Source organism: Prionailurus viverrinus, chromosome C2 (assembly GCF_022837055.1).
Source record: "Prionailurus viverrinus isolate Anna chromosome C2, UM_Priviv_1.0, whole genome shotgun sequence".
Classification (NCBI taxonomy): domain Eukaryota; kingdom Metazoa; phylum Chordata; class Mammalia; order Carnivora; family Felidae; genus Prionailurus; species Prionailurus viverrinus.
In genome coordinates this window covers 94,141,996-94,154,229 of record NC_062569.1, presented here as the reverse complement: position 1 = coordinate 94,154,229, position 12,234 = coordinate 94,141,996, and the positions used below count along the sequence as shown (strand labels likewise).

Below are 12,234 nucleotides of genomic sequence, written 5' to 3'. Positions count from 1 at the left end.
CACAGCTTACCAAGTTATGTGAATCCATCTGCACAGATGTGAACTCAATTTTTCTATTACTTGAATCAGTCAATTGGAGGGGACTGCTCTTTCATTTGAATGATTATGTTAATGGTGCTCGGTGGGAAGGAAGCAAAATCCTGGCATATATTATCACAAAAAAAGGGGAGAAAGGCACTCAATGGGTCTAAATCACAGGCCCTTAGGAAAAAAAAAATCACACAACCAAGGCTTACAATCTGGCAATGAAAAACACCACTGCCAAGGGGACAAAAATACTAGCCTTCTAAATAAAAACATTTAGAACTTCACACTACTCAGGTCTGCTCCTGTCATCCCTCATTACTACCCTAAATGCCTTTTCATCTTCCCTATTCCCAGATCCACACTTGCTCTGTTTCTCTTTCCTGGATCCGTGCCCACTGCCCCCCAAATGGCAGCACACAGTTGCCCTCACTCTTAATCTTTCCTCCAGCCTCTGGAGTCTTCTCTCATCACAGCCCTCGTATCTTCCCTCAATGTTGCTTCCACTTCCTGGATTTCAATAAAACTTGACTCTCCTCTGAGGACGCTCCTGTCCCTGAACAGTTAAGGCTACACATTTCTCCCTTGTTACACAAACTAGGTGTTCTCTAGTTTCCCACTTCCGCTTTTGCACCATTGCTCCTGCCCATCTTCTACAAAAATCTATTACCAAAATTCATGGAATCCAGCGATTTTAACTTTTATCATACTTTGTGGCTACAATGTAGTCAATGTCCCAGATCGCCCCGTCTTTGGCACCGAGCTCCCTCTTTCCACCATTGCTCTGGATGATTTCAGTGTTCCTGAGGAAAACCCACCCCACACTCTTGGCACAGTTGCTCACAGCTTTTACTTCTCTTTAGTTCGGGCCATTTGCCTCCAGAGTTTCACATTATGCTGTTTCACAACCCACAACTCTGTGATCCTAAACTCTCATATTCCATTCTCAGAATTTCTCCTATCCTTGCTCCTGTATCCCTTCTACTTGCTCAAGATTACTAACGCCTGGCTTACACCTACTCTGAGAGACAGTACTCCCAACCAGACTTCATTCTTCCTTCCCTAGCCTTTCCAGACCTCAAGGAATAGCATCTCAACTACTCCCACCAGCACTACTAACTCCCTTGACCACTAGTACTTCAGCCATACCTGCTTTGCAAACCTCCAAACTAGGACCAGGACTCTTACCACCCATCTTCTCCACTCTTTTACTTATTGTTGAATTAGACCAGAGAAAAATTTAAAACCGTGGCAGGAGAGCCTTTGAAAATTTATGGTTTACCACCTCATCAGTACCCTCATTCCAGAAACTCACAAAAGATATTTCACTATTCTAAGCCCCCTCCTAGGTTGATCCATCCCCCCCATCCCCCCAATTTGCCCCTTACTTCACAAGTTTATGCTGTCAGATGTTTCTTCAATACCCCTGCCCCCCACCAGCACCTTCTCATCCATATATGTATGTACTTGAACTTCCTTCTAGCTCACAGGAATTGCTATTCCTCTTCCCAAGGACTCCCAAGAACACCTTCTAATTCACAACTTCTTCATTCCAATTCACTGCTCTGGACCAACTGCAACCTGACCTCCACCCCCATTGCTCCATTAAAATTTCTCTTGGCTAAAGTCACCAATGATCCAATCACATCAACAGTCAATTCTGTCTCTTGACTTCCTTCTTCTCTCATATTTGATACTGTTGATCATTTCTTCCTTGAAACACTAGTTCACCTTGTCTCTTAGACCTCCATTTCCTTAGTCTGGTTCACTTGAAAGCTTCCTCTTCCTCTCTGGTCTAAAATGTTTTTATTCACCAGAATTGTCCTTCCCTTTCACCCCACTGTTTCTATCACCCACACAACTTTGACACCTCACCCCACCCCCTCTCACCTTCTCGTACATGAACTTTTTAAATGGTTGGCTAACTGATCTCCCTGCTTTAAGTCTCATTGACATCTGTCCATTCTCCAGATTGTACATACTGCTGCCAAAGTTGTCTAAGGATGGTGGATCTCATCGAAATCACCTTGAGTGTGTTAAAACAGATTTCTGGGCTCTATCCAGAGTTTCTGACTTAGTAGGTTTTGGGTAGGGCTCAAAATTTTCCATTTCTAAGCAGTTCCCAGTTAGGTGATGCTGCTGCTGCAGACCCAGAGATTACATTTTGAGAACTCTCTGGGTCCTAACTCCTAAGTTTAAAATCTTCCATTAGCTGCCTTCAGTTCCTAGACTTCTAAGAATTACTTGAAGTGCTTGTGAAAGGGGCACATTTTTGGGCTTCACTCTTGATTCCGACTTAGATCTGATGTAGTATCCAAGGATCACACCTTTGAGAACCTGTGACCTATGTAGAATTCAAGTCTTTCTATAATCTATCCTTTGCCTATCTTGCTAGCATTATTGAACTGGTTATTTAAAAACTAGTCCAAGTCCATGGCATGCTGGGTGGCTCAGTTGGTTAAGCTTCCAACTTTGGCTCAGGTCATGATCTCACGGTTCGTGAGTTTGAGCCCCGCATTGGGCTCTGTACTGACAGTGCGGAGCCTGCTTGGAATCTCTCCCCCCCCCCCCCCTCCCTCTCTGCCCCTCCGACTCATGCTTTCTCTCTTTCAAAATACATAAAAACTTTTTTAGAAACCCACTAAACTAGCCCAAGTCCGTGCCTTGGATTTTTGTATGTCCTGTTCGTACCACATGAACCTTCTTTCCCTCATCTAAGTGGTCAACTCCCAGTCCTCCTTTAAAATGCTCCTTATGTGTTACTGTTGCAGTGAAGTCTTCATGACACTGCAGCTTTCAAGCAAAGTTGATAAATCTCTTCTCTGCATCACCTCTGTACCTTTCTGTACCTTTCTGAACACCTTTGTGTTATAATTACTTATCTGTCTTCTATTAATGAACGCTCAACATCACTATCTCTGGCACCCAGCAGTGTCTGATATGTAATAATTGCTCAGTAAATAGAAATGGGGGAGGGTTGGTGGTGATGACTGATAGGGAGGGGAAAGAAGCTTAAGGAATATAACACGGAATCAGAGTAAATAGGATATTGAGGAACATTCCCATCATGCTCATGCCTATGAACTGCTTTCCTCTACTTACCCACCTTAAACCACCCAAACTGGCCAAGCATCTTTCTCCTTTTCCTGTATCCAAAGTTCACCCAACTGATCTTTTGCTATGCCATTTTTTTTCCGCTTAATTTCCCAGTATATAAACAGTCACCAAAAGGCAATTCTTTACTGAGTATGCATCTCCTAATCACCAAGCAAAGATGATGTACTTTCTTTCACATGACGCGTAAGTAAAGGGATACACAGGGAACTACATCTGAATGTGGCACCTACAAAGGACAGCTGAAATACGTAGGAGCATGTTGCACTGGAGGCTTTTATCTCCCTGATGCTGTCATATCTGCAAGGGGGGAGGGGCACTTTGAAATTTCATTAGCCCAAACTTAATTTTTTTTTAATTCTTTTTTTTGAATGTTTATTTTTGACAGAGAGAGAGACAGAGAGACAGAGACAGAGCATGAGCGGAGGAGGGGCAGAGAGAGGGTGAGACACAGAATCCGAAGCAGGCTACAGGCTCCAAGCTGTCAGCACAGAGCCCTATGTGGGGCTCGAACTCACGAGCTGTGAGATCATGACCTGAGCCGAAGTCAGACACTCAACCGACTGAGCCACCCTGGCGCCCCAGCCCAAACTAATTTTTATTTCTTATATTCACTCATTTGTTTAGCCAGCCTGGCATCTGGTCCTCCTGATTTAGGACTCATTTAGGATATGGCCAAGACAGGTCAAACCAGAAGGGGCAGGCAGGAGTGTAGGGGATCAGCTTAGGAGAGCCAGTTTGTTCTCTTTAATCAGATCTAATCTATCTGAGCTGATAGAACCAAGTTGGAGCCATTTTGATGTGCCAAGACCACCCATTTTGCTCTGAGCTGTCAAGTAATCTCTTCAAAATGTTTATGGGTCAAAAGAAACCCTATCTAAGGAAAGAATATTGAGATGGCCTCCCTCCACTCCAAGAACCACCTTATTTAGGTTGAGCCACTTTACAAAAGCAGCCAATACACTGTGGTTACCTGCTATTTTTCCAATATACCAAAATTGTTCCCACCTCAGGTATTACCTTTGGTATTACTGAATGCTCCCCAAATTATTTAGATGGCTCGGTCTTGCTTCTTTGCTCTGCTCTTTGCTCAGAAATCATCTTCTCAAAGACGTCTTCTAGCAATGCCACTCCTGGCACTATTTCTTTGCCCTGATTTATTTTCTCTTTACCACACTTACTTATTACTACCAGGAGACAATACACATGAATTTATTTACGGCACATTTTGCACCTCCATATTGTAAGTTCTATGAGGGTAGGAACTTTGCATTCCTTTTTCACTGTTATTTTCCCAGTGCCTAATATTGTGTCTGGTGGTCAATATGTATTTGTTGAATAGCTGCATGGACTCAGACTGCCAAATAATGTATCTTAAAAACAACAAAAAGTATACATGTCAAAATATTTAAGGGGAAAATGGTTAAACTTAGCAGTCACCTTGGATAACTGTATGTGGACACATACTCCTCATAATGCTGCCTTTGCTGAAAACCTGTTGGGAACTCTTCTGCAAGAATTGTTTTCAGAGCCAGTTTATGAATTACATGATTGGTCTTTTTACTTCATAGGTCATACTGTGTTTCACCAAAAACTTCACAGTGTAAAAAAGCCAAAGCACAGAAAACATATGAGAATACATTTCAGGCTCTCAAGACAAGGCCTCAGAAGTTTAGATGACTAGTGACATCAATTGACTAAGTAGTTCACCTCTTGAGAATATGGACATGGACCAAAAAAGGTTAATGCTCCCAAACATAGAGGTTCTGGAATTTGAAATTAAAAACACATTTTAGGCATAGATCAAATTATCTGAGGACAAAGAGGTAACTTCTTCTATTTCACTTCTGCTTATAACTCCAAACATGCTGTGGGCTGCTGTCCAGACTGCATCCAAGATTGTTTAGCTGAGAACTTGCCCATTCTTCCAGTTACTTGGTATCTTCTGCCTGCCTATATGCCAGCCCACATGGCTTTACACTCATCTTCTCCCACTGGTCCAGCCATACACCATCTCCTTCATGATATGGTCTTTCGTTCTAAAGACTGTCTTAAAAAATATTATTGCAAATAGCTAATAATAAAAGGAAAATCTAAGAGGCAAAAGAAGTGAAAGAACAGGGAAAATGACCGCAAAATCCTGAGTTTCAGGATAGTAGCTTATCTGTAAGTATTTTTAAATGTCATTGAACAGAACAAAATACTGAGTTCCTATCTCAGAAATGCTTCCTCCCAGTTGGCAACAAAGAGAACCCCACCCAGGACTATAACCCAATCTTTATTCCATGTACTCCAATACAGTTAGCCAGCCAAAGAGAAACAGACTGGGTACTGTCAGGCGACTCCACTGACTTCCCTTTCTGTAGCAGTCGGGCCAACCGAGGACTAAAGATAATTCGGACTGGAAGCAGCGTAGACACACCAAAGGTATGGTGTCAAGTGATATATGAGATGTGTTCATAAATGAATGAGTTATTCCAGAGCCACACAAACAAATCAATCTCTTTACTGCAGAGGCACACCTCTCGTCCTGTGTATTATTCAAATGTACTAACACATGAAAGATCACATCACCTTGTTTATGGATACATTTAATATCCCTTACCCTTCCCACCTTTCAAAACATAATAGTATACAAAATATAAAATATCTTAAATATTTATAAAAATCGCAAGAAAAAAATAGAACGTATGAAAATATTTTTATCTGAGTTCTCCCTCATTGTTGAGAGGCAGCTTAATTTGCCTTGAGTTCATAACTGTTGAGTGGGTAGGAGTATGCCCTGCCTAATACTATTCTGTCCCGGAGAAGCTTAAATAAAACATAGTAGTTGCAGAAGAGGATGAGAGCCATGGAAAGTGTGTGGTTCCACTTCTCTGACCGCAGCAAGGAATAGAGCTGGTAGAAGACGACACTGCCCTCAATAAGGATAAGCAGATTTAACAGCCTTAATGGACGATGAAATAGGAACTGTAAAGACATTAAAAAACAAAACGTTATGTCACAGAAAAATACTGTAGTCTTCTCACATTTTCTCCTAAGATAATTTCATATTTACAGGTTCCTATGTGCAATAATATATAGATCTGCTTACTGAACATCAATCAGGCTATTTCTTGCTGTAGAGACCCAAACCTTTCCCATTTTGCTCAAGGAATAATGAAATAAATTTTATTTCAATGCCCTGAGACATTAAAAAGGATTATACCCAAAAGAACTCTGCCTCTAAACATTTTTCTTAAATTATATCTTGGGTATATATTCTATTTGAGATAATCCAAAGTATATTTATCTAAGACAGGGCTGGATAAAGGACCGAATGGGAAATATTTTAGACTTTGCAAGTCAAGAGGCAAAAATTGAAGATATTATATCGGTGTTTACAACCGTTTAAAATGTAAACCATTTAAAAATGGAAAAATCATTGTTAGTTGTGGGCTGGTCTGAGACATAAACACCTACGCTAGACAAGTCTGGGGAGAGGGGAGGTCTTACAAGCTGAAATATCAATACAATAATTTCTTAATTTTCCCTTAAACTGTGTACCCACCATCATCACTGACTCAAATCCTCTACACCATATATTTCTGCTGGATTTTTTTTTCTGGATATTGAGAAATAGGGTGCACATACAGGACGATGAGGAAAGAAGGAAAATTCAGTCAGAATTAGAGTTTGGCTAAAAACAGGGCTGCTGTATTCACTTCTACCAAATTTTTTATTTATTTTTTTATTTTTTTTAATTTTTTTTAACGTTTATTTAAACGTTACTGTGTCTACTTTGAGACAGAGAGAGACAGAGCATGAACGGGGGAGGGTCAGAGAGAGAGGGAGACACAGAATCTGAAACAGGCTCCAGGCTCTGAGCAGTCAGCACAGAACCCAACGCGGGGCTCGAACTCACAGACCGCAAGATCGTGACCTGAGCCGAAGTCGGACGCCTAACCGACTGAGCCACCCAGGCGCCCCGCTACCAAATTTTTTAAGTGGCTAAATCCTGGTTTACTAATAAAAATGCATTATGAATAGAAAGATAGAGGTCACAGGGTGCAAACTGTAGCAATGGTGGTATATCATATCTAAATAAACTAATTTTGGACCTCAAGGCACAAATCTGAGAATAAAGCCTAATTATCATGAAAGGTAGCCAGGTTCTTAGGGTCCTTCTTTGGGAGAAAGAAACTGTTTACCCTGGGTTCTAGTATATGATATTTAGTAACAGAATGTACAAAAATGGCTCTAAAAGGACCCAGGCAATTGGAGTTTCTGTGGCAATTCTAGCAATTAAAATTAAATGTGCCACTAAGCTATAAACTGAATGAGTAGAATGGTGAGGAAAGGCTTTAAATTCTAACAGTTACAGGTAGTAGGCATATTTTAAATGAGCGTTCTCAAACTTCAGTGTTCCTAAGAATCATTTCGAAATCTGTAAATGCTGCAAACTCCTGGAATCCTTCAGAGACTCCGATTCAGAAGTCTGGGGTAGGGGTCCTGAATCACTTTAAGGAGTGGGCCAGGTGATTTACATGCAAGTGGCTCAAGGACCGCTTTGAGAAGTACTGATTTACCTGTTTGGTCATGCAAAGTCACGTAATAAGTTAACTTCCCTAATCCTTATTCTTTGGATTTTGCCCAATTCTTCAGCTGTTCAACACACTAGCAAGGAAAACACTTATTTTTCAAGCAGAAAACTCCAGTAGAATACCTGGTCATTATAGGTTTCAAGGGGACTGCCCAGGCCAACAGAAGTCATTAATGGCCTGTGGAAGTCAACTGACTGAATTAAATATTCTGTGTAGAAACCAAATGATTATGCAGCTGTGACTTAAGTCTACTCTTCCATCTTAAGGCAACCCCATAGGAGTCTAGAAGGAGTTGCTGGTAGTTTCCTCATTCAAGGGCCTTTCACCTTCTCCGTGCTCCTCCCAGCCCCCACCCAGCCCCACCCTCCAAAATGGTATTTACAAGCATCCAGCCCTGATATAGAGTTCCCAGTATTTAATTGAAAGGCCTTAGTAGCGAACGCCTACTGAACCAAAAAGCCCATGTACACTCCCACAGAACTGGGAGGGAGGAAGAGATTCAAGTATCCCCCCAAAAGTCCTCCAATTCTTTCTTAGAATATAATCTTCATTCAAAGGCAATGCCCTGCACTATGAACAGTCCTCTGTATGAAACAGTCCTCTGTATGCACCTTCTTTTTCCCACTGCCACTGATCAGCTGGCTTTTCTCTTATAAGTTAATACTGTTGCCTCCTAGAGTCAGAATTTCCTGGACACTGAAAAGATCAAATAGAACATAATCCAAGGTATAAATTCAAATGGGACAGAAGCTGGGATGTCTAGTTAGATGTCTAGTGGATGTCTACGGCTTCTTCCTTTTTAACTTATAAACCTTTTACCCTTTTATTTTATTATTTTTTTTTAATTTTTTTTTTAATGTTTATTTATTTTTGAGACAGAGAAAGACAGAGCATGAACGGGGGAGGGTCAGAGAGAGTGGGAGACACAGGATCGGAAGCAGGCTCCAGGCTCTGAGCTGTCAGCACAGAGCCCGACGTGGGGCTCGAACTCACGGACCGCGAGATCGTGACCTGAGCCGAAGTCGGAAGCTCAACCGACTGAGCCACCCAGGCGCCCCCCTTTCCCCTTTTAACCCAGAAAAAGTAAAAGGCCAGAGATCATGGCATTTGTCTTACTTTGATAAGGGAAGTCAAGGTACTTTAAGGAGGTGATATGTATGACAAATACAAAAAACAAAACAAAAACATTACATTACTACATCAAATGTCACTTAAGGATACACAATACAATATAATAAAGATACCACTAAACCAAACTATTACAAATAAATATTGTAAGATGAAACAAGGAAGTCTTAAATAATTGCCTACTTGTTTCAAGTAATACTAGACTCAACAAATTCCAGTGTAACTTCAAGCTGCTGAAGCTGGAATAATGGTATTTGACCTTAAAACTGCCTTTCAGAATACACTTCCAAAAGACAGGGACTATTATACTAGTAGTGATAATTACCATGCATTAACTTCCGTATGTGCTACACACTGTGCTAGGTGCTTACGCACAGAGAGGCCTCCTAATGCTTACCACTAAGTTTACGTTTGAAAAGAAATAAGTGGTACTTGCATAAAAGCGGGCATGGGATACGTCTGAAGGCACTGCCACGTTGTAAGGCCCCATGGCTCTATATAAACATCTGCTGTGTCGCACCAGCACCCCTTGAGGCCATATTGTATTTTCTGACCAACTAAGGGAGAAAGAAATGCAATGTTAGCATATTGGCAATAACAGCTAAGACAGTGTCTGGCAAGGGCAACTACATTTCTATGGAAGGGATTAAGTATTCAAGGCTTCATCTGCCTGAATTCTGAGAATACAGTAATTGCACAGTCAAACTGGAAAGAGTAGAAAGTATTTGTTATCATAACTTCACTGCTATAGAGTAGAGATGTTACCAAGTGATACAGTTAACTCAGTGTCAAGGGACTTAAGAGGCTTAGGAGAATGAGCCAAAATAAATGTGTAAGGCATCTATGAGCCAGAAAATCGAATGTAAGCAGGTGGATGGTCATCTCAATCCCAAGTGAGCAAAATCTATGGATGGAAATGCTGGAGAGAACCAACAAGAAGAGAGAGCGGATGGTAGTAAGAGTAGTGGAAAATGAACATACTGTCGAATTAGCATGACATTTACTGCAGAATTACATCCCCAAAAGCTATAGAATATCAGTTTATTTGTCACATACTTCAAATGCCTCATATATGTGTGAAGCTATACAGAACACAGAGACACACAAGGTACTGACACACAGACTTTTCTTTTTACCACTTTCTTGGTTTATTTTTATAGAAGTTTCTCTAGGAAAAAGAAGTTATGGAAGAAGCTTCATTCTTTCCAGCACCAATGTAATGGAGTTGGGGTGGGGATGGGGATCTTCAGGTTAAGCTTTTTAAAAAATCTAAGTTAATTCATCTCTTGCTGATTTTGGAAATGTTAGTTTCCTAGGGTAAGAACTGGGACAGCATTTTAGATATGTTAAAAAACAAAAAAAACGTCTAGCACCCTGAAGCTTTCCCAGTTCAGAAAATGTTCCATCAGCCTTACTCACACTTACCAGCATTAAAGTGATGATACACCTCATGGCCATGTGCCATCAGGAGCCTGAAGATGTACAGTACTAGTACTGTGGATTGTATTTTCAATTTTTATTGAAATCTGTCCTTTGCCCACAGTCGGGTTTCTTTTCAGCCTGGCCCAATCTCTTTCAGTTCCTGGGCTTGAAGGCCTGTGCTAATCTGTATCAGACATCAAGGCAGATAATTGAAGGGAGGACTCTGAGGGGGAGAGGGGAAGGGAAGGTCCCCTCAATCTGTCCCACTTAATTAGGAAAGAATTTCTAGATGATGAAATTTGTGAAATGTTCCAATTATAAAAGGGAAGAAGATGAAGATGGTCCAGGTCTGAGAGGAAGGTATGGTGAGGGCTCAGAAGTGAGAGAACCAAAGGGTTCCAAAGTTAGGCATTTTGGATCACAGGGACCATGCAGAGAAATGACTGATAAGGGAACACAATGAGAGAAATGCTTACAGAGAACTCAATTAGGGACAGTTTTCATTTAAATATGGGAAAAGCAGAGACATTCATTAGTGAGTTTAGGGGGAAAAAATAAAAAAAGGAAGCAAGGAAAATTACTAGAACAAATTTGCATTTATTAGGAAGAAAAGATGAGAGAAGCAAATTTTAGCTGCCGGTGTGTGAGATGATTAGCTAGCAGCTATTTAGCTGTGGCAATGAAGATGAGAAGATGAATCTTACAGTCTTCCAAAGAGAATTAAAAATATATCATGACTCTGTGAATTTGGGCAAAGGGTTAAGACTGAAAGAAAACTCCAATATTACAGCTTGGGAAACAAATTACAAACTCTAGAGTGACTGGGCAGTTGAAAGGTAGGAGGCATTTAAGGAGGGTCTGGGGGGGTGGTGGTGGGAATGAGTTAATGTCCCCTGTGTTCAGTTTAGAGTGATGACAAGCATCCATGTTGACAGACAAACAAACAAAAAAACCCTCAAATGTTCAAAGCCAAGAACAAGAATGACACACAAAGCAAGTAAACATGATCAGCAGCATGTAGAAAGGTGTGATATGGCTTTACCCTCAGGCTACTCACATGTGCTGTGGAGCATTGCTGTAGGACCCATGTTCGAGCTTCTGCCACTTGCCCAGGTGAGCAGCTGATTTATGTAGCAAATCACAGTATTTGGATGGCAGAAGTTGTGTGGTGAGCATGACAAAAGCATTGATCCACACCATAATGAGGTGCTCACATGACCAGCGCATGTCATAGTACTGGGTACTCTGGAAGAGATCAGAAGAGGGAGAAATGATCCATGCACTGGTAAGCAAGAAGGTAAGGATGGGTGCGTGTACATACGCCCTGCAGACAAATGCCACACTGAGTCACACATGCATTGGTTGTCCTGCTGTCCGTGCAGAAAGTTCAAGAGCAGAGTCCTCCAAAATCCTTCAACCTGACTTTCTGGCTGTATGAATTAGGGTTGGGAGGGAGAGGCAATTATATTTTAAGTGCTTTCTTTCTAGAAGAGGTGAGTGCTCTCTGTGAATGACCATCCAGCTGCAGATGTGCTTCTCAAAGGGTAAAGAAAGGGCACTAAAATGTCCCAAAAGATTTTGGGCCCAAGTGACATCCAGACCATTTTTCTTTTCTACTGAAGTAAATTGAAGTTTAGATAAAGGTTAGATTAAGTTCAAGGAAACTCCTGATTAACCATGTTAAGATCAACTACAATAGGCTGAAACCTCAGTCCTCTTAAACTACTACATACTGATTCTATTATAAACACAAGTTTTATTCTCCCCAGAAACTGAAAAAAAAAAAAAAAAAAAAAAAACACTTTAAAAAAGAAAGAAAAAAAGAGGGGACCACCACGGGTGCATCACATATATGGAAATACCTATCCGCCAACCAGGAGCGGTATTAGTGCACTCCAGATGCAGCCGAACTCCACCAATCCAGGCTGCCAAAGGGGAGACAGAGAAAAGGGGGATTAAATAA

General features: G+C 41.1%; 1 protein-coding gene across 1 annotated transcript in view; it reads right to left on the bottom strand.

Annotated features, from left to right (window-relative positions):
- Positions 1–5,628: 5,628 nt before the first annotated feature.
- Positions 5,629–12,234, bottom strand: part of TMEM39A (transmembrane protein 39A) — a 30,928-nt gene continuing 24,322 nt past the window's right edge. Inside the window, exons 7-9 of the mRNA XM_047875152.1 lie at positions 11,329–11,516; positions 9,286–9,406; positions 5,629–6,108 (exon numbers count right to left, since the gene is read on the bottom strand). Of these exons, the coding sequence (XP_047731108.1) occupies positions 5,875–6,108; positions 9,286–9,406; positions 11,329–11,516 (543 nt within the window). The 3' untranslated portion in view covers positions 5,629–5,874. The remainder of the gene's footprint in view (positions 6,109–9,285; positions 9,407–11,328; positions 11,517–12,234) is intronic.